The sequence below is a fragment of the Mustela nivalis genome (genome assembly GCF_964662115.1).
Source record: "Mustela nivalis genome assembly, chromosome: 3".
In the NCBI taxonomy this organism is placed as follows: domain Eukaryota; kingdom Metazoa; phylum Chordata; class Mammalia; order Carnivora; family Mustelidae; genus Mustela; species Mustela nivalis.
Window position 1 is genome coordinate 38,543,776 of NC_139022.1, and position 23,954 is coordinate 38,567,729.

At 34.9% G+C, this 23,954-nt stretch overlaps 1 protein-coding gene across 4 annotated transcripts in view; it reads right to left on the reverse strand.

The window, feature by feature from the left end:
• Positions 1 to 23,954, reverse strand: part of DTWD2 (DTW domain containing 2) — a 254,048-nt gene that overhangs the window by 169,803 nt on the left and 60,291 nt on the right. Inside the window, exon 6 of one of the 4 annotated variants that reach the window (XM_082724139.1) lies at positions 23,018 to 23,580. The exons of the other annotated variants lie outside the window; for them this stretch is intronic. Within the exon in view, the coding sequence (XP_082580265.1) occupies positions 23,357 to 23,580 (224 nt within the window). The 3' untranslated portion in view covers positions 23,018 to 23,356. Of the gene's footprint in view, positions 1 to 23,017; positions 23,581 to 23,954 lie in introns of those variants that run through there. 4 annotated transcript variants of the gene reach the window in all.

Here is a 23,954-nt window from a genome sequence, read left to right on the forward strand (position 1 = left end):
AGATATTGTACCCATATCTTTAGATATTTCTTTAAAACATTCCCACACAATACTATATAAATAAAAAACCAATAATTTATAAAGATGTTTGAAAATCACTTTTTAAAAGAAAAAATGTTCATTTCTTGCATGAACTTGCAAGATTGTTTTATCTGCCTAATGCTTTCTGCTATTTTCTCATCTTCCTTTACCTCTTCATGTGTGTGTGACTCATGTGTGATGTTTAATTGACTTTATTACAGTGCAGACAGACATAAAAAAGAGTTTGTTAACAACAGGTCGCTATGTTCCTGTGAATAATACAGAGTACAAGATACCTAAATAGTAAGAAATGACGGGTTGCAGAATATCAGAACTTCTAAGACCTGGGTATATTTATAACTAATTATTTAGCTTTTTGTGTACCACTGGACCAAATATGTAGAATTTTAAATATCTATAAAACACTGTCTCAATTACAGTCTATATTTTATTGAGCAACATGGCAAAAACTAACTAAAAGGAGACATACACAGCATTCACAGGATGGAAAACTAAATACTTGAGAGATTAATTCTCAAAATCTGACTTACGAGCGAATGGAATCTCAGTAGAAATCTGAAGAGGTTTTTCATAAAGTATGATTTCATAAAGTTGATTCTGAAAGTATACGTTAATGCAAGGGGGGAAAGAACGAAGATAAGCTGGAAGAACAGAGTAGAAGAACTTGCTCTATCAGTAAAACCGAATGTAAAGCAACATTAATTAACAGGGTGGAGGGGGCACAGAGATGTATAAAAAAATGGAAAAGAACTAGAAAGCCTAGACCAAGATTCTCACATAGGTACACAGGTGATAGATGACAGAGGGGGCACCCCAGCACAGTGAGTTTTATTCTGGCATCTTCAGTGAATGGCGCTGGGACAATATATGTGCAATAATCCAGGCAGCCATATGGGAGAAAAAAATGAAATTAGATTCATAGCTCACACCAAACAGAAAAATCAATTACAGGTAGATTAAATACAAATGTAAAAGATGAAACTGCAAACTTTTAGAAGAACATAAGAGAATATGAGGGAGAGGTAAGAATGAATGTTGTAGCACAAAAAAAATCCACTAACCATGAAAAAGAAGGATGGAGAAATCCAACGACATTAAAATATAAAATTCCATTTACCAAGACACAGTATAAAAAGAGAGAAAGGACAATATATTTGCAATATATACAACTGCCAAATGGCTCATATCCAGAATACATAAGAACTCCTAGAAACCAATAAGAAAAAGTCAAAAAGCTGAAAGAAAAATGGCTAAGAGATGTTATTACACAATTCAACAAAGAGAAGACCTAATGGCCAATAAATATAATAAAAGTGTGTTAAACCACATAAATAAACACAAGAATTAAAACAAAATGAGAAGCTACTACACACTCATCAGATGGGCAAAAAATTTAGAACACTGAAATTACCAAATGTTAGATCAACAGCCATACATTGCTGGTGGGAGCATAAACAGTTACAATCACTTTATAACAATTTGGTTCAATCTAGTAAAATTGAAATTATGCTTAAGCCATGATCCATCTAGTTCATTTCTAGGTATATACTGGGTGGGATTCTCACATACATGCATCATGCCCTGTGCACAAGAACATTCACAGCAGCTCTGATCATAACAGCTCCAAGCTGAAAACAACCCCAATGTCTACCAACAACAGAACACACAGTAATATATCCACATAATGGGATTTTGTACAGCAACGAAAATGAGCAAAGTATGGGTATGAACAATAACACCGATGAGTCTTAAATATATAATAGTGAAGAAAGACAATATACAAGAAAGCATACATCATATGGTTTGGCTTCTAAACAGTTAAAAAATTAGGCAAAACTATAACATTTAGGAATACATACATATATATATATATAAATATGAAACAAAGAAGTAATTATAATAGAGGTCATGATACTGTTACTTCTGGAGGTAAGAAAGAAGGTAGTGACATGTGGTAGAATGGGGGACCACATCTTCTCAGGTGCCAATAACACCTTAAATCTATTTCTTGATTTAAATGGTGGTTTTATGAGCATTAAGTATTTCTTGCCTGTAAACATGTTTTATGAACATTTGAAAATAAAACATGTTATTAAAAATTCTCACAATAAGCATTAGTTCAATAAATGCTCCTCCCTTATTATTAGAAGTCTTCTCTGCTGTACAAAACACTAAAATCAAACTAGAAAACAGAGAATAGCTGTTAGTAATTAGCTGTGCGACCTCAGGTAGGTTACTTACTTTTCAGGGTCTCACTTCCCTAATAAATAAAATAATTGATTCAAATCTCTCTCTTAGAGTCAAGTTCTAAAATTCTTGGATTCCCATTATCTCCCATCACTTGAGTAAATACTGTGAAAGCCCAGATTAAACCTCACGTATATTTCCATTCTTCACTGAACAGGCAAAGTGGAAAAAGTTGCAGAGGCAATATCAAATAGATACACACAGAGACATATTACTATTTCACTTTTATTTAAAGACCGATAAGCAGGCAAATGGTGACCCTGAATCACTATCTTCCTCTCAGCCTAACAGAGTGCTAGGGATATAAAGACCTGCCGATTGATAAATAAGTTTTTGAAACTCAAATAGGCAATAACTATCCTGTCTGAGAGCTGAAAAAAGTGCTAGAGAGGAATACAATCTGCGTCTAGTGTGTGGCCCTGTGGAATTTAATTTTATGAAGACTGCTGTCCATGCAAGTGTCGTCAACATCCTGAGATGTGCCATGATGCCTATACTTGTTCTGTTAATAAAGTCTCTTAGACTATTTCAGAGAGCTAGTGAAATCCAAAAAGTGAACTCATATTTCTTCAATGAATCCATCCCAACACAATCCGGACACTATGTGATAGTCATTAATGATATAGTATCAAGACAAAATGGCATCATTCTATCAACATTGTAGTTTGAAAAATATGTCTGTAAGTGTTAGATACTGAGTTTGACAAATGAATTCATGTTTAGAGACATGTATAAAGCTGAAGAATCCCCACCCCAAAAAGTGGTGGAACCATGGTAACTGCTAGGGAGAATGAGAAGAATAGGGGAAAAGAATAGGAAGTAGAGTATTCTTATCAAACAGGGATTTCATTACTATTCAGTAAGAAAAGAATTCTGATTCCAAATTAAAACTGAATTTTCCCAAAGCCCATCATTCATCTTATCAAGTGGTTTAAGAGAAAATTTTATTAGATGGTTAATCAAAACAATGGCATGTCAATTCCACATGTCTTTGTGGAAAGCATTAGTTACAAAAAATGTATCGCTATGATGATATGCAATATTTTAACAAATTGTGGTTTACTATGTTGTTTTTCACCATATGCTTAATGAAAGCTTCTCTTGTAGTTTAACTTACTATTATCTTATTAAGATTCCCATCACTTCCTTAATCCATATAAAGGCTGTCTGTGTATATTTAATTTATGGCAATATCTAGAACCCAACTCCATCTATAGTAATTAGTTCTTTTTCTACTAGACAAGGTCAACATTTTAAGCCAGGGACGCAGACACACAAAGTCTGTGCCACTGCTAGCACGACTTCTAATTTTTAAATAACCTTCTCTCCAATGATAGCACTCACTTCCGAGTCACCATCATTTCTAGATCGAATCTCTGCAGATGGCAATCTGGACACCTTGCTTCCACTTTAGTCTTCCTGTAAGTCATTCTCTATGTATAGACGGTCAAGTAAGCGATTCTTTAAATAAACAAGCAAAACACATTATTACTCCAATTAAAATCCTTAGCTGGCCACAAGTAAAATCCTTCACATGGGCTATAAATCACCCATGTCATCAACACTACCCTCTCCCACCTCTGTCACTAATTACCACCCAGACCAAGTACGGAAACTTCTTTACCCTTCTCTTTGCTTGCCTACCTGCTACTTGTCCTTCACTTCTCAAATGCTAGAGAGGTCTTCAGGAATCTCCAGCTTCAATCAAACCCCTATTTTAAAGCACTCTTCCACAGAATTTAATACTTTAATTTGCAATTATTTACTGATCCCAGCTGCTATTTGTTTACCCACAATGGAAGCTCCATTAGGATATGGACTGTCTACTTGACTTACCACTGTATTTTAATGTCAAGAACTGCGCCCATCCCAGTGGCTAATATTTAATAAATAGGGGTGAATTAAGAACACTGATCACCATCATTAGGAAAAAATACAAGGTATAGCTGTCTATTCAAACCCAGAAGTGAATGCATAGATTAAGGAGGGTTTGTGAGTTTACTAGTGAAGCAGATGTGGAAATGAGAAATAGACAATAAAGATCCATATAAAGAGATTAGGGATTTGTGTCTGATTTAAACTTATGAAGTTGATGAACAACTACTTTAGCCAATTATTAACTTATTAATTTTTACATAGGAAAGCTGGACTTGGGAAGCAAATACTATTAATCATAGTTTATCTCTTTTGAGGGAATTTAGTAAGTTTATAAGGCAAGGAGAGCCTACTGATGACACATAAATCCTACAAGAACTAGAAATCCAGCCAAGTGTTCTTACTGTAAAAAAAAAAAAAAAAAAAAAAAAAAAAGGAATACACCTCCATTTAAGCTGAGAAATCTCTAAAAAGTGCTTAGATTTTATGAACCAAGTATGAACTGTTTTAGTTATAAAATGTGTAGTGCTTATCCAATCTTCTTGGAATATTAAAAGGATCACTTTCTTTTATTCTATGCATTCTAATATCATTTTCTATAATGCAAAATCTAAATAATTTCAGGGATCTAAAATCTAAATCTAAATAATTTTATCCCCTTTTGGGATAAAGGAAAAATTCAACCAGAGTAAACTCAGCATGTTATTGAAATCTACATCAAGAACATAAATAAATTATCTCTTCTAAACAATTTGCTTTAATTCAAAGTGACATTTTCAGAACACTCATTTGGAGAAAAAAATTCTAAAGGGAATAAATGTCACGTAATTTTTTAATTGTATAATCAAAGAAGGAAAATAGATGTCAGAAAAACTTTTTCTACAACTGTTGTATTTGTCTAATCACATATATATGCACGCACACTCACATATATTTATTCTACCATAAATAGCCACAGAATTTAAATTCTACTCCTTTAAAATTACAATGTTTATATTCTTTACCCTAACTTTTCAAAGTAACACATTTTCATTTGGTTATAGGTTATTTTTTTTAATTAATTTTTTATTTTTTATAAACATATATTTTTATCCCCAGGGGTACAGGTCTGTGAATCACCAGGTTTACATATAGGTTATTTTTAAAAATTCTAATAGTGAAAAAGCATCATGCAAACTTCTGTTGTACAACTTAAACTTTTACTCAGTGTGAGTGGTTTTTGGAATTGTTTAATAACACTACATAGCAGTGGATACTAAAGTACTCTATCTGTAACAACAGAGCATATATTAGTAGTCTTTTGAGTACTCAAAAGTCATCATTAGTCCTAAATTTAGCTATACATTATACCAGTATAGAAAACACTAACCCAAATTTGGATGCATTAAAATTCTGATGAAAGATGATGATGCTTAACTGAAAGTCTGAAAAGAAAATACTAGGTCTAATGACTTTCAATAACAAGTATCTTTAGTATTTAGTCTGACATTAGAGTTTAATAGGATAGCATGTAACTCAAGCTCACAATGTTTATTAGCAACACATCAGAAAAATTTTGCATTTGGGCTTACTTTCTGTAATCATCAATGTCTTTTCTAAATATAAAAAATAACATGTTCATTATAATAGACATGAGATTTAGAAATGCATAATAAAAAAAAGTGAAGGTACCTTGTAATTTCACTACCCAGAGACAATGACTATTTACTATATAGTATTTATTCTTCCAACATCTTAATTTTAATATATAATTATGAAATTTTTAATATCTGTAAGAGGAAATAATATTTGAGTTATGAAGTATAAGACTTAAATTAATATCCCTGGATCTTCTAATTAATCTTTAAGAAACATAGTAAAACCGAAATGACTGACAGTCCCAGGACCCTCCCTGCTCTCAGTATGCTCCACACAGTCACCGAAATACAGACAGACAGACTGATGGATACAGAGAAAAATCCACACAACCATCTCACTTAAAAATGTTCACAGTAAAAGAGCAGAAGTTCTCCTAACCAACTTGACCTCCAGCACTCTAAATTTTTTATCATTCTCTTCTTTTTAGGCATCCTAAATAAGACATTTCTCAACTTTGCCTACTTTCAAGCTTTATAGAAAAGGTAATCTTTCTTCTATGACTTGTCTTTTTAAGAATATTCTAATTCACTGAGCCACCATGATCTCAGGGTCCTGGGATCGAGTCCTGCATTGGGCTCTCTGCTCAGCAGGGAGCCTGCTTCCTCCTCTCTCTCTCTCTCTGCCTGCCTCTCTGCCTACTTGTGATCTCTCTCTCTCTCTCTGTCAAATAAATAAATAAATAAATAAATCTTTAAAAAAAAAAAAGAATATTCTAATTCAGGGGAGCCTGGGTGGCCCAGTGGGTTAAAGCCTCTGCCTTAGGCTCCGTTCATGATCCCAGGACCCTGGGAACAAGCCCCACATTGGGCTCTTGCTCAGCAGGGAGCCTGCTTCCTCCTCTCTCTCTGCCTGCCTTTCTGCCTACTTGTGATCTCTGTCTGTCAAATAAATAAATAAAATTTAAAAAAAAAAGAATATTCTAATTCAGGGATTCATCCATATTGATTCCTACAGCTGTCATTCTCTCACTCTCCTTTCTGTCTGACAGCAACCCTGTTTGCAGATCTGTCACAATTTATGTATTCACTGAAACATAAGAGTTATTTAAAGCTATTTGCTAAAAAAAAAAAAAAGTTATTTGCTATTATAAAAAATAATAAAAATCCATGTGTCCTAGTATAGAAGCCTTCCCCAGGGTACACATGTAGGAGTAAAGCTGATAACAAAGTGTTGGTTTATACTTTCTGCATTAAACAATGACAAATGTGCTCCAAAGTAGGTCTACTTTATACACCCTTCAGCAGAGAATAAAAGTTCCATTTGCTCCATATCATCACCAACATTTGAAATTATCAGATATTTTGAAATGTGTATCAATCTATTGGGTATAAAATAATTTTTCATTGTGGGTATTTTGTATTTCTTCTTTCTTCTACTTAGTGTATCAGTTTAAAAAGCTCCCCTATATCCTTTACCTTCACTCCAATGAGGCTGAGAACTTTATTATGCATTTTACAAATGAAGAAAAGTCGATATATGCCCTTTTTTAATTAAAAGAAAATTTTGGAAAGTCCCAACAGAAATATATGTATATAGGAGACTTAGAGATCTCTGAAGGGGAAAAAATAGAGAGAAAGAGAGATTTATACAAATATATCTAAAAGGAAAAAATGGCACAAGCTTGATCCAGAAATAGAACTTGAGAATTATAAGGGAATAATTATGGGTAGCTGATCAAACTATTTGGGGAGCTCATGTAGGATACCAATCAGAGATTTTCAGCTACCACCAATGGTGAATGATTTGCTGGTGACTGTGGTCAGACACTAATAGGCAGGAGAAGGAACCAGTGGAACAAAGGTGATCATTATTAAAAATGACCTCATTCTGAACCTCACACTACTAGAGGAATCTCGATTTACTACTTGCCTGTTGCACCATGAAGACAGGCTATCCTATACCTCTTAGCATGCTCACAACTTGATATCATCTTGAAATAATAAATTTGTAAATGTTTTTTGAAAGATATCCAAGTGAAATAGAAGGTTGGGAATAAGCAGCTCTAATCCTAGGATCCCTAAGTACATCTTCGTGACTCTGGCTAAGCCATAAAACTTCTCACTGTCCTTCATCTGTTGTGCCTGCTAGAGTCATAAGATCAAATGAAAATGAGTCTGGCAAAGCATTCTGTGAAATGTGAAATACTTTATAAGTGGAAAGAGTTAATATTATTAATGCTGCTAATGTTGAAAGTTGTGCATCTATGTTGAGCAATTTGTAATTTTAAAAGTCAGAAAGTTGATTAAAGCTGCAAGTAAAATAGAGAAATTTAAAAATTTTTAAGACACCTTGGGTTAAGCCTCTGCCTTTGGCTCGGGTTGTGATCTCGGGGTCCTGGGGTCGAGCCCCACTTCTGGCTCTCTGCTTGGCAGGGAGCCTGCTTTCCCCTCTCTCTCTTTTCCTGCCTCTCTGCCTACTTGTGATCTCTGTCTGTCAAATAAATAAATAAAATCTTAAAAAAAAAAAAAGGTCGAACACCCTAAAAACATATACTTAAAACGGTTAAGATAGTAAATGCTGTTATGTGTATTTCAACACTATAAACAATGGAAAGGATCTTTCCAGTATATAGCGCCAGGCATTAATCCCCAAATGGCATTAAAAAGTCCTCCCCAATCCAGGCCCTATCCTAATCTCTGGCATCTTTTCTTGCCATTTTGTTATGTGTACCTCATTTTCCAAGGACCCTGATCTGCCTGTGGTTCCTTATAATGCACAAGGCTCTTTCTCTTCTCTGACACTCTATCCCCACTTTCCTCTCTTCCTAGCAATGTCCTTCCGCCTGCCGCTCTTCCCCTGGGTAACTCCTGATACCTTCTTTAGGTGGGTAACATCACTCCTAGAAAAAACATTCCATCATTATTTCCCCTGCTGGAATACATATTCTTCTTCTCCCAAAATACCTACTACCATTGTTCTTGGAGCACTGCACTGTAATTATATTTATGTACTTGTCTCTTCCAACTCAGCTGTGCTCCTTAAGAAAAGATAACTTGCTCTCTCCTCATCTTGTGTTTATGATGCCTAACAAAGGACCTGGTACCTAAAAAATGTTGAATATAATTTCTGCTTTATAAATAGATGTACAAGCAAACAAGCAGACAAGCCAACCAGTCACAGCCCCTTCCCAGGACAGACAGGAGCCTTGCCTTATAATTTTTTCTATACTTTTTTCTCACCACTGAGGAAAGAACCCTGGAATAGGAACTCACCAACTGACACAAAAATGCCTAACACTTAAGAAAAATAAAGAAGTGGTTTCTATACTGGGATACTTAGTGACAGTTATGAAAAAAAATTATACGATAGCAGAGCTCTTCAGAAGTGCTCAGAATCATAAAATACTACATGACTCCAGATATATTTTGTCTCTGTTATGGGACTTACTATAAAAAGTAAGAAAAGGCCAAGGAATCTGGACCCCTTGAAAACCACTCAGTAAATATTAAAATGTAACCCCAGCAAGGGGATTTGCTTACAATTTAGCACGACAGAAAAAGAACTTAACTAAAAGTGCTCAATTTCAAGAAAAGAGAAGAACTGCTTCCCATAGCAGTGCTGCATTCAATGATATACCAGAGTTTACATTTTATGTCCAAATTTTTATTTGCTTTTGACGAGGCTACTGTGCATGAACACAAAAACAGGAAAAAACTCATGTGAATTTGGATAAGAGATTGGTGAAATCACGACTCCTGTGACTTCCTGACATTTCATTCATTTTTTAAATAAATCCTTAACAGGAAAACTGGGAGATGTTCAAAACTATAGAACAATGATGGTAAACAAATTACCTAGCTGAACTGGGAAACAACTTCCCATTAATTAAAAACACGTACAAATGGAACAGTGTCTTTCTTCATTATTCTCCTAACTCATCTGCCTTGCCCTCAGTCCTCAGCTATTACACTCCATCACTCACAAGAGGCTAGTAAGGTCTAAACAAGGTGAAGTGGACAAATAAACAGCACAGATTTCTTCATCCTTAAGGTTCTCTAAAGTCTAGCAAATAATAACTCCATCTGAGAGTAATACTGTTTTCCTATTTTTGAAAAAATAATTATTAATTGGTAATATCTTTTAGACTTTTGGTTACATCTGGACTTCTAAATGTGTAAGATGTGTTATGAATGAGAAAATAATTCCATTTTTAAAATAATTACTCAGAAAAACAAAACAAGTATCCATACTTCCTGGAAATCTTACAATGGATCCATGTTAAAATAGTATTTGAAATAAGAGCAACAAAAGGGTGTCCCTGGGTGGCTCCGTGGTTTAAGCCTCTATCTTCAGCTCAAGTCATGGTCTCAGGGTCCTGGAATCAAGTCCCATATCAGGCTCTCTGCTCAGCGGGGAGCCTGCTTCCCCCACCCCACGCCTGCCTCTCTGCCAACTTGTGATCTCTTTCTTTCTGTCAAATAAATAAATAAAATCTTAAAAAAAAAAGAGTGACAAAAGGTTTCTTATCTACTTTTCTGCCCATATTTCAGATTAACAAACCATACATCATTATTTTTTAAAAGGTTTAAAAAAAAAAAGTATTTATTTGAACAGAGATCACAAGTAGGCAGAGAGGCAGGCAGAGAGAGAGGGAGAGGGAAGCAGGCTCCCTGCTGAGCAGAGAGCCCGATGCGGGGCTCAATCCCAGGACCCTGAGATCATGACCCAAGCTGAACGCAGCAGCTTAACCCACTGTGCCACCCAGGTGCCCTAAACATCATTATTTTATACAGCATCCATAATTTTAAAAATTAATGATTAGCAGCGATGTAAAATAATCTCCCTGAGGATGATGGAAAAGATGGAGCTGACCAAAGTAACTTTGGAAAATGGTATTTTAACTTGATACCATTAGGTTAAAGACAAAAAAGAACTGCACAGAAACATAGTATTCTGGTTGGTAAATGTATTTCTTATGAGGAAAAGAGTCAATAATCATGAAACTATTCGACCTATGTAATTTTTGAACAAATAAATGAAATGTAGATAATGGGATCCAGGCTTCTCAAGGTCAGAGAAAGAATTTATATATGAGTAAGGGGAAAAGGCAGGAATTAATCTCATGGTACGGATTAGAGTTGGAGACAGCGCTATGAACTCATCTGCTTTAATACACATGCAGACAGCTACATACAGAAATAATGAGAGAAGTGCATAGACATGAATTACTATACATAGGTATCTTTTCTGGGGCTGTTAACTGAGAGGGCCCAGAAAACCGACACCCCAGTTGCAGCAAGCATACCTATAGACCATGGCATGGTTCCTTAATATAATTTATCAACAGCAAGAGCCAGGGATCCTAGGAGAAAGGGCTGAGCTAGAGAAATTTTAGGACTGGGGAAGGAAAGTACCTTCTAGTGACAGAAAGTAAGGAAGTGCCTAAGAAAAGACAGAGAGGAAATAAAGAGGGAATGAGTCATGTCAAAAGACATAAGAACTAACAAGAAAGAACTTGTAATGGCCAAAGCTGAAACACTGTGAGCAACAAAACAACAAACATAACAACAAAATGAGAGAGAAGGGAAGACCTGTAGATACCATCCTACAGAATATACCAAATAATGTATTTAGATATTCTTTCCGGGAGGCAGAGCTTAATTTCCCTCCCCTTGAACCTAAACTGCACTTAGTGATTCACTTCCAATGAGCAGGCAACAGAAATGGAAAGAGGGGCACCTGGGTGGCTCAGCCCTTAAGCATCTGCCTTTGGTTCAGGTCATGATCGCAGCATATTGGGATGGAGTCCCACATCGGGATACCTGCTCAGCGGAGAACCTGCTTCTCCCTCTCCCATTCCCCCTGCTTGTGTTTGCCTCTCTCACTGTCAAATAAATAAATAAAATTTAAAAAAAAAAGAAATGGAAAAAGAGTGACTTGACAGGTGAGAAAGATGGCAGACACCACAATAAATAAGCAAGTCATCTAGGTTAACACCATCACTCACTGACAAGTATGCCCTGATATAAAACAGAAAGGTACTCCACCTTTATTGTGGTATCAAAATCCATAATGATGCTATAACTCTGAGAAGACATCAGATAACCCCAAACCGAGCATGCTTGACCAGGACTTTTCAAAAGAGTCAATCTCACAAAAACAAAAACTACCAATGAATTGAATTACCTGTGACCATGAAAGCCAGTGGCTACAAAAGTGTCAAAGATTGAAACGTGGCGAGCTAGGCTGGATCCTGGAATGGAAAAAGGGCATGGGGGGAGAAACTGATGATATGTGAAAAATGTCTGTACTGTGGTTAATAATACTATAGCAGTATTATTTCATTAGTTTTGACAAATGCACCAGGTTATGTAAGACATTAAAGTTAGGGAAAGCTGGATGAAGGGTATACAGGAATTCTCCACAATTTCTTTGTAAATTTTCTGTAAATTGTTTCCAAAAAGAGGTTTAAAAAAGGATGACATAAAATCAGTGAAAGAAGTAAGACTAAAAAAAGCCACAGAATTTTTTTAAGTGTCATTACATATGCTGTCATGCTATAAAACTTTAAAAATTCAGAAGGAAAATGAACTACTTCAATGTCAAAAACTAAATCTATCTACTGGCACTGTTCTCTGAAGCTGAAGATTGTTTACCTTGTATTGGCTTTCCTTTAATGTTAACTTTGTATTTATTTTGACAATGCTTCCTGAGATACTCTGTGTGTAAAGCAAATGCACAGATGCTCGCTTTCATATGGTCTATCCCTCACCCACCTCCATTCTTACATATATGGTATTACACTAGATACACGGTTCTTTAATTTGTTTGGGGGGGCTTTTTTCCTACTTACAATATAGCTTAGGGATAATTCTACAGCCTATAATAACTATCAACTGTATAAAATGATGAAGCACATCTTCAAAATGAATTGTGCTATAAAAATAGGCAAAAAGACAGAGGGTCAATGAAGAATTTCTTTATGCAAAAAAATTAATTATACATTTAGCAAAAACACAAAGAGCTCCATAAATGTTAGTTTAAAATATTAACAGTAGGGGTGCCTGGGTGGCTCAGTCAATTAAGCATCTGACTCTTGATCTTGGCTCAGGTGATCCTCTGAGGGTTTCAAGGTAGACCCCAGCTTCAGGCTCTGCACTGGGCAAGGAGCCTGCTTAGGATTTTCTCTCTTCCCCTGCTTCTATCCCTTCTTCTATCCTTCCCCCTCCTCCCCTTGCCTGCACACACTCCTTCTCTTAAAAAGAAAATTAATACTAAAACAAAAATACTCAAATCTAACATGATGTTTCAGCTAATTTTTCAACATTATTAAAAGGGGGTCTTAAATATTTCAAGTCAGGAGGAAAACATCACCAGTTAGAGGAAATAAATATTACCACAAACCTTAAAAAGAAAGTAGGTAAATTTACGAAGAAAGTAGGTAAATAGTTTTGGATTAATAAAATACAGACTTGCTTATTGCCAAGGATCAGAATTTACAAGTATTTGAATCTTCACAGACAGACAGATACAGATTTTTCTCCACACTTAGGTCACAAATTACATGCTCTGAGCATATTCAAAATTAACAGCTTTTTCCAGTTTAGTTAAAAATCAAAGACACTGGCTTATAAAAAATACTTTCGCGAACGTGTGTAGATGTGTAGTGGTGAGTGAGTGTGTGTGTGTGTGTGTGTGTATGCAGTTTGGAAACATAGTAAAGGAAATATAGTAAAGAAAACTTAGGAAAACACAAATACATTTCAGTTCTTTGGCTAAATTAAAGATTTTATACTAGCATGATTAAAAGTGGGAAAAATACTTGACTGAATCTGTCCATGTGCAACCTTTGAATATATTTTAAATATGTTAAGATATATTAAACATATAAAATATATTAAAATATATTTTAATTATAAAGTTCTATTCAGAAGATGGTAAGAAAATGCAAAATGATTTTCACTTTGTATGGTACAGAACCTATTCCATGGAAAGGGACGTAGCAATGTTTTTACATTCACAACTTTGTAAAGATTGCATCTGAGGACTATAATTCCATGTATAAGTTTTAACACTATCCTATCTACCAATTCCATTTGTGTATATACACCCAAAAGAACTGAAAGCAGGTTTTGAAAAACTATCTGTGTACTCATGTTCACAGCAGCATTATTCACAATAGCCAAAAGGTAGAAATAACCCATGTCCATCAACAGATAAACAAAATGTGGTAGATAAATAATGGGATACTATTTAGCCTTATAAAGGAAGGAAAAGCAAAAACATCGATGCTACAACACAGAATATGCTATACCATGGATGAAACCTGGAGACATTATGCTAAGTAAAATAAGCCAGTCACAAAAAGACAGATACCTTATGATTCTAGGTATATGAGATACTTACAGTAGTCAAATTCACGGAGACAGAAGGCAGAATGGGGGCTGCCTAGTGATGAGGGAGAAGGGGAATGGGAAGCTATTGTTTAATGGGTACAGAGTTTCAATTGTGCAAGAAAAAAAAATTCTGGAATTCTAAAGAATCTTCGCACAATTTTTTAAAGACCAAGAAAATATCAGTTGATGAGAAATTGCTAAAACAGACATTAGCTAAAAAGTGAATGGGCTGACTGACAGAAATGAAGTCAACCCATCCCGGAACTGCTGGAGAAAACTACTGCAGATCCACGAGGACCAAACTAGAAGTAACCACAAAAAGATCAGTGAGACCTAGATTTAGGGCAATCTTCAGGATAATTCATCAATGCTGATGAGTCTAGGCTACTCCCACCCATATTAGAACCCTCCTCCATAGCCTGATCCCTAGGCAACAGAGCCATTACTGTCTACAACCTAAATCCCAAGGACTCCCCTCTTTTAAAACTAATAATGACAATAATAATAATGATAAATGATTCTCACTCTCCAAAGGAAATAAGGAAATGCAAATGAAAACACTAGGAAATTATTTTCCACAGTCAGTTTAGGTAGGATTCAATCACCATTTCAGTGGAAGTGGAAAAACAGATCCTCCAACTTATCAGCACAGCCATGCAAGGCAACTTTAGAGCTCCCATCGGATTTTAGACCTCGAATACTCTTTGACCTGGCCATTTCACGTCTAGTTACCTACCACAGATAAATACTCATGTACACAAGGCATTAGGATGTTTACTAGAGCATTAGGATGTTTACTAGAGCTGGACACAAACTAAATATAAAGCTATGGGGAAACAATTATATAAACCACACTACATTTATTCAGTGGAATGCCATGAAGCAGGGGGTCTGGTTGTCACTTTTGTTTATCTTATCACTGAGATACAAACATGTCTACAAGTGGGGCCCTATATTTTACTGGTTAAAAGAAAGAATTCTAAACCCAGACTAGAAATTAATTCACATCCAGAGTGTTAATCGCTTTTTATAACTGTGGACAAGTTCTTTTACCTTCTTCTGCTTGTGAACAATAATTGTGTATTCCACTGAATCTTAGACACACATTTCCTCCCATATTTAATATCTTTTTTAAAATTAGGACATGTCTTATAACAAACAGAATTTTAGATTCCCCAACATCAGAAACAACCTGTGTTAAAAATTAATGAGCTCAGAAACATTTATCTTAATCAAATGGTAACAGTTGGAATTCTCTTTGGAATTTTTAAAAATCTCATTAAAGCATGCTGCCTAATTTTCAAATGGAATGGGTTTTTTCATTGCATTCTAGACACAATTAAATTGTTATTATTTTTCCTTATTTCCTCTTTTAAAATGTATGTCAGTTTTTTTTCCATCCACATATTATTTCAATTTGCATATATCTGCTGGGATTTTAGACATCTACAAACTCACACTACTAGCAAATAATCATGTACTACAATGCATTCAAACGGCACTACACTTCATTCAGAGTACTCATAATTTAAAAACAAAATGCTCCAGTTAGGTCTCTGCAACATTAAAAAAAAGTAGCATTCTTCACACACATGTCATGGTCTTTTCTCACATAGGCTAGTCTAAAACTGCTGGACACTAAAATAACCAACAAAAGTCACAGTTAAACTTCCATATGAACCAAAACCTTAGGCTCCCTATTTTAAGTAGGTATTTCGTTTGAGGGTTTTCCTTAAAAACTAAAAACAAGAATGATTCTTAGTACTTTTATATGGCTTACAACAGCATACTGAAAATCATTTCAATCACCTTAAAGCTCACATGCCATCATCAAAACATATTACATGCAAATGATATGATCATATTACCTCCTTAGGAACTGTGCAAGAGAATTATTCTCATAGTTTTAGTTTCAATGTTATATATTAGATTTCGAATGCATTCTAGTATACATATTCTTTGGAATAATCACTTTATGTCTGCAGCAAAACATTAAACATGCAAACTACCGTTTGTTTCTCATATGTTCAAAGGTACATAGAAAGAACAACTAGTTAAATATTAAATGACATGAATTTTACAAGAATATGAAAGAAAAGCTCTATTTGCTTCCCTTTTTACCACATATTCCAATGACTCAAAACACTGTGATCTATTTTTTAAATCTTCATTGTTTACTTGAAAGAATGAAATTTGAGTTTCTGAGAGTTCTTATATAAAAAATGACAAATTATTACCAATTTGAAAATACTATTTCTTTCTAATGACTACCAGTATTAGTTGAAACTCATATTTTTCCAGAACTTCAATATTTCTTTTAGAAAATGAAGGAAAATCTAACACTACTGGTCTTAGAGGATAAAACTTCTTCAAAAGCTTTTCACAGGAAAGAGACAGAAAAATAAACAGATACCGTATGATTCTACTTATATGAGATACTTACAGTAGTCAAATTCACGGAGACAGAAGGCAGAATGGGGGTTGCCTAGTGATGAGGGAGAAGGGGAATGGGAAGCTATTGTTTAATGGGTTTAAATGAGTTTTAATTGTGACGAATTGTGACAAAAATGACACTTGAAGATGCTGGTGCTGAGTTTGACAAATATTTGTAGCTTTGTACCTAATGAGTAGAAGAGAGCAAATAGTATAGTTCAAGATTAGGTATCAGATTTTTTTAATTTGTAAGGGTTCTTTTTCTGTAAATACACCTTTGCAGTTACCCAATAAGAAAGGAACAGGCGGACGCCTGGGTGGCTCAGTTGGTTAAGCAGCTGCCTTCAGCTCAGGTCATGGTCCCAGCGTCCTGGGATTGAGTCCCACATTGGGCTCCTTGCTCCGCAGGGAGCCTGCTTCTCCCTCTGACTCTGCCTTCCACTCTGTCTGCCTGTGCTCGCTCTCACTCTCTCTCTCTTACAAATAAATAAATAAAATCTTAAAAAAAAAAAAAAAAGAAAGGAACAGGCAAAGAGAAACACAAAAACTAATAAACATGCTCCATTTCCTTTTTGCCAGATCTAGAATACTGTCAATAAAATTTTTCCAGAAGTTCTAGAATTTTAGAGAAATGTACACCTGTAACTGCACTAATAGAATTGCATATTTATATACATATCTGACATGAAGTTCCTTTTGCATACATTTCAAAAACTCACTCACAGAACCAGAAAAATATTAGTTTCTTCATTCTTTTTGGCTATTTCAAGAAATAATATAAAATAGGTATGCTGTTGTCCTTAAGAGGAGGTCTACAAATATTAATTATGTGTCATACTATTACTCTCCTACCCTTTTTCGGAAATCAATGTCTAGGAACACCAATAACACTAGAAAACAGTTCCTTCTTACATGAGCTCGGTGTAATTAAAGTAGAACTAAATTATTAGCATACTCATACAAAACCATCAAATACATATTTAAATTTATTGTCGTGTAAGGCACTCTGTTACTTTATCTAAAAGGGCACTCTATTAATTTAGCTAAATGAAAGGAGCTTGGTTCTTAAAATATCTCACCACTCATCTCTAAGCAATTGAAAGTTTTATAAAATCATGCGGGTAGGTTCTTCGTTTCAGAAAAATTTATTTCTTCAAATCTCCTCTAACACTTTCTATATCATTTCTCTGGGCAGTTAAAATAGCCTTTTATTTATTTATTTCTGAGAGAGAGAGAGAGAGAGAATGCAAATCGGGGAAGGGGCAGAGGGAGAGCAGAAGCGAGAGAGAGAATCTTAAGAAGGCTCCCCACCCAGTGTGCGGCCTCGAGTGGGGCGCAATCCCACAACCTAGAGATCATGACCTGAGCCGAAATCAAGAGTCAGACACTTAACCAACTAAGCCACCCAGGAGCCCCTAAAATAACCTTTTAAAAACTAAGGTTTCCCTACTACACCAGACCCAAACAGCCACCACTACACATTCTAGTCTAGCTTCTGCTTTATTATATAGACTGTGTTTATCCAGTGAAATAACTATTCAACTAAAATATCCTTGTCTATGCAGCTCTGCTCCATTATTTTTCATCCAACCTTTAATATCTACTCAGCTCCTGTACACAACAGACACCATTCTGGACATTAGGCAACAGAAGGACATGCCCTTAAGGAGTTAACAGTTATTGGGAATACAAGAGTGGAACACCAGGCAATACACTCTTCGATTATCATGCAGGGTAGGAAAACACGGACAAATAAATGGGCAATTATGATAGCATGCACCAGGTCCCAGGGACAGGAGAACTTGTGGACCTCACTGCAGGTTGCTATGGAAATACCTGGACAAAAAGCCTCATCTTGCAGACACATGTCAAATGAGTCAATTAGAGAAAAAAGAGCTGAAAGTAGGACCTATAGGACAAATATACGTTAATTAGAGGAATGTATTGGGGATGTGGCTTCTAGACACAGGAAATGTGTAAAACTGTGAGGTGAGAAAATTCACACAGAAGTCAGGGGAATACAATCTATTATTAGTGGACACAGAGTTCAAAGGGCTAGAGGCAAGAGATGACACTGTGTATTATAAGTTCTGTATCTATCCAATATTATTTTAGCTATTTTCAGCTTATACTAAAATTACAAGATGTAAAAAGATGTATGTTTCTCTTAATTATTTCTTACTACTGTATGTGAATCTGCTGTATTAAAAATAAAAAATAAAATAAAAAGTTCAACTTAGAAAAGCTAGATAAAGGATTCCAGTTATGGGGTGAATAAATCCCTGGAATAAAAGGCATCAGGGTAAAAAGGAGTAATAATTTTTTAAAAGGTAATAAGAAATGTAAAAAAAAAAAGCTAGCTGAGGATTTTTAGAAGTAGAATAATTACTAGACTTAAATTTTTTAGCATAATATCAATAAGAAAATATAATCATTTCCTGATTCTAATCTTTCGTAAGGGTGAAAATTTAGGGAAGAAGTTAATATTAATCAAAAAATACAAATTAACAATAGAAAAAATATAGTGTTTATATATTTTTAAAAAGTGGTGATCTATTCTGAATGTCCCTCCAAAAGGAAAAAGTTAGGGAAGACCAATTTGAAAATGCTGTTATCAGCAAAAACTTCTTCAGACAGGTTGGAATGGCTTCATGGTAGGGTGGGAAAAACAAGGGCTTTCAAGTCCTGGATCTGCCATTTACTCAACCTCCTAGGTAGCTCTTTAACTTAAAATTTGTGACAACATGTGATCTAAAAGTTTCTGTGAGAATATGAGATGCAGGCATGAACCTTAATAAAGCTGATCTAGGGACCTGTTTAAATGATTCACAGAGAGTTCCTATTAATTTGACTCTTGTCCTGGGTACCTGGCACTAAGTTCAGCCATGTGTGTGGACCAGGTTCTGACTCTCCAGGAAGGCTGAGGACGATCAAGTAAGACTGTGTTCACATCCAAGTGTACAGATCTATACCATCACAGTACATACTGCTCAACGCTGAGATAGATGGAGCACACCCGGCCTGCACACACCCACAACAGTATACCGCTCTAGCCCTTTCTATATAAAGGGCTGGGCCCCAAGGGGAATGGCTGAACTTGGACACACTGTAATGTGACTCTCTTGACAGGATCATCTGCACCTGGGCACACCTGGCAAGAATTTTGAGCTCTGGGACTGTAATGCTGATAACTCTAGCAATGTGGACTTTTCACCATTTCACTTATTTTGTTGTTGTTGTTCTTTGAGGTTAAATTGACAGAGAATAAATTACATGTATTTAAATTATACAATTTTAAAACCTTTGACATATGTATATATGTATATATACGTGAAACCATCACCACCATCGAGATTATGAACTAATAACCATGACCCTCTCAAGCCTTTGCAATCTCTTCTTGTCCCTTCCTGACTCCTGACTCCATCTGTCCCATCCAGGTTTGCAAGGGTCTCCTTTATGACAGTATACATTCAATCTTAATTTCCTAAAATGTTATGTAAATGGAATCATATAGTATGTCCTCATATCTATCTGCCTTCTTTCACTCAGAATAATTTCAGATTCATCCAGGTAGCAATGACTACGGTAGTTTTACTGCTTTTTACAGTGAGTGAGTTTTCCATGAGATGGATATGCCACACTTAGTTTATCCATGCACCTGTTGACAGACATCTGCGTTGCTCCTAGTTTGGGGCTATTATTAATAAAGCTACTATGAACTTTCATATATAATTTTTATGCGGGCATTTATTTTCATTTCTCATGGGTAAATACCTAGGAGTAGAACGGCTAGATTATATATTAGATGTAGCTTTCAGTTTTTTAAGAAACTGACACACTATTTTTACAAAGTGGGTACATCATTTTGTAGTTGGTGCCAGTAGGACTGCATGAGTCTCAATGACTCTAAGCTTTGCCAAACATGGTGTAGAATTTTAGCCATTCTAATAGGTGTATCCCAGTACCTCATTTTGGTTTTATTTGCATTTTTCTAGTGACTGATGAGGTTAAGCATCTTTTCATGTGCATATTTGCCATTCAGCTATCTTTTTGGTAAAGTGTTTAAAACTCGTGCCCATTTTGTAATTGAGATGTTTGCTTTTTTTATTATTCAGTTTTAGAGGTCTTTATATATGCCAAATACAAGTTCTTTCTCAAATATATTCTGTGCAAACATTTTCTCACTCTGTGGCATGTCTTTTCCTTCTCTTAACAGTGACTTTCCAAGTGCAGAAGTTTTGAACTTTGATATCAGTCCAAGACCACTGGTTCTTCTGTAAATGCACTTTCAGTGAAATCTTGGACAAACCCAAAATAACAAAGAAAATTCCTCCCAGGACTCTGGCCCTTCCCTCACAGGTGCTTTCTGCAAATAACAGACCAAGAAAAATTCACTTCATATAAATATGGGTAAACAAAAACAAAAACAAACAAACAAAAAGAAACCAACACAGGATCTCTACAAAGCTATTGCTGAAAAATTAAGGGAAAAAATGAACAGAAAGACAGATACAGAATATTGCCTAAAATACATTGCCAAATGAATAAGGCAAGGAACACAGCAGCAAGCATTTACCACATATCTAAGAAAGGGGGAATATATGTATTTAGCTGTACATCAAGAAAATAAATCTGGAAGAATACGTAAGAATCCTGATAAACTTGTTACTTCTGGGAAAGGGAACTGGGTAAAGAGTGCATAGAAGTGAGAGGAAGACTTTTCAACGTATGCTCTTCCATATCTTTTGAATTTGTAGCCATATCAATATATTATTTTTACTAAAAATTACATTCTAAAAAAATGATGATATAGTCTTTTTAACAATTATTTAATTACCGTGATGCAAGAAAGTGATTAAGTCACTGCTTTTGAAGATTAACATGTATCCCTTAGAAAACACAGTTTTTCAGAAAAGAATGAAGTATCTTATTCAGCTTTCTACTGAAATTTGAGATCAGGAATAGGTATCTCATTTTGTTCCTATTTAGTAATAACACCATGTAAAGTACAATTGATTAATTAAGAAAAAATGATTAAAATAGTCAGGTCCCAGTTATTCAAGAAAAGGAATTAAATTTCATTATGTACATACACAATAAAATACTCTTTGGCAGGTACTCACTAAAAGCTAGGAGCTATGCTAAATGCTTTGCATCTTAATGTTAATTAAATCTCACAACCATCTAACAAATAAATGTTATCATTACTTCCAGTTTCCAGATGAGGAATCTAAGAGCAGAGAAGTAACTTGCCATGTCAGACAGCAAGGAACTTAGAGAGCCTGATATAAAGCCAGACAATGTGACATCAGGACCTGGGGTCGCATATATTATGCCTTAGGGCCTGTCCTCCTACACATTTCATTGCACTACATACAATAAAGTTTTAAGCAGATAGTCTTGTATAATTCTTCAGTAATTTACATTTTGTAAATTCTAAAGTTCTTATATTTTTGAATTAATTCATTTAAATTTCTATATATCTTTGAAAATTGGTAGACAGAATGCAGTCCTGAGGATATAAATCAAAGCAAGTCACCAAAGTACAAAAGCCTCATTTCACAAGTTTTGTGGCCTATTTACTCTCTCTAATTCAGAAGTCAAATAAATGCACAGGTGGGAAGTAGTTTTTAAAATGTGCATAGTTCATTATTAAGGAGGTAAATGAATAGAGCAAAAATACACAGAGGGCTAAATGTGAAATTCTACAGAATCAGAAATTCTTATACATTTGTGTAACAATTTGTATCAATAATGAGATTAGTAACTGCTATATGAAAGAGATTTTAAAATATGCCTTTTTTCTTCTGACTAAATTTGGCACAATTCTTCATTTGTATTCAGGATGCTTTCCAAATTTATAAAAATTTTCAAAAAAATTTATTTTCATTATTAGGATGGCAAGGTACTAGAAGGTCAAGTATTTTTTAGCCATCTGTTCCCACTACACAATCCACACCACTTCATAAACAGAGGCGGTTTTACCCACCATGCCCTATAATTGAGGCACATAATCATACCAGCTGCCAAACTATGCCAAGCATGCCTGCTATGCAAACAACTCTTCTTTCTCTGAATTAATTATGTCCACTGGGCCAATTTAATGCAGTACTTCTCCAGCATTACCTTTGCCAACTGTGACAGCTGTTGCAAGAAAGTCTACAGTGCATATACTGCCTCTCAGCCAACTCTTAACTGTGGCTATGCAAAACATCTCTGAATAATGTACTCCTCTGAAAGAATGCAAGCAATTGGAGGCTTAAACACCATCAGTACCCTAATATGATTCACTGGAAGTTACAGTAATTAGTATGTACAAACATAAATTCTTCATGTTAGTACATACTTCCACATATGCTAGCAACCCAGTAAGATTCACTGGATCACAGTATTCATACTTAATGAAGAAAGTCCATTATTTATTAATAATAAAATATATTACTAAGAGAGTAGCTGATGCAACCAGGATTATCAAGAAATTACCAGTGACTGAATTAAGACAAAACCGCCCTTAACTCAAACCTCTCTTAACCTCAAGCATCCAGAAAACACTCACAAAACTTCCTACAGACAAGATAACAAAATGATCTAGCTCAGGGCTATCTAATGAAAATATACTCCAACCTACATATGTAATGTTAAATTTTCCAATAGTCACATTTTAAAAAGCAAAATGAAAAAGGTAAAATTACTTTTAATAATATATTTAACCACAAAAATCCAAAATAAAATACTATTTTTTTTCTTTTCTTTTCTTTTCTTTTTTTTTTCAAAGATTTTATTTATTTATTTGACAGAGAGAGATCACAAGTAGGCAGAGAGGCAGACAGAGAGAGAGAGGAGGAAGCAGGCTCCCCGCTGAGTAGAGAGCCCGACGCGGGACTTGATCCCAGGACCCTGAGATCACAGTAACATGTAATCAGCTGGGTGATGGACATTGGGAAGGGTGTATGTTGTAATGAACACTGGGGATTATATAAGACTGATGAATCACAGACCTGTACCCCTGAAACAAATAATATATTATATGTTAATTAAAAATCTAAAAAAAAAATGTAATCACTATAAAAATTAAGGGTTTTGTATTCTTTTCTTAAAACTACGTCCAATTTAAAATTCATTGTTTATTTTATATCATAGGAGGATAAATTTTAATTATGAACTTTTAATTGGTATTTAGATTTTACAAAGAGTTTAAAAAGTAGTTCACATAACTAAGTTCCTCCAAACATACTTCAAAGTTTTCAAATAACACATTCATGTACCACATACATTCCTTTAATATTTGCATCCACAATGACAAAAATGGTTCATCTTTTTTAAATCTTTAACTCAGAAGTAAAAGCATATCAATTTAAAAAATAAGACTGTCTAGTGAGC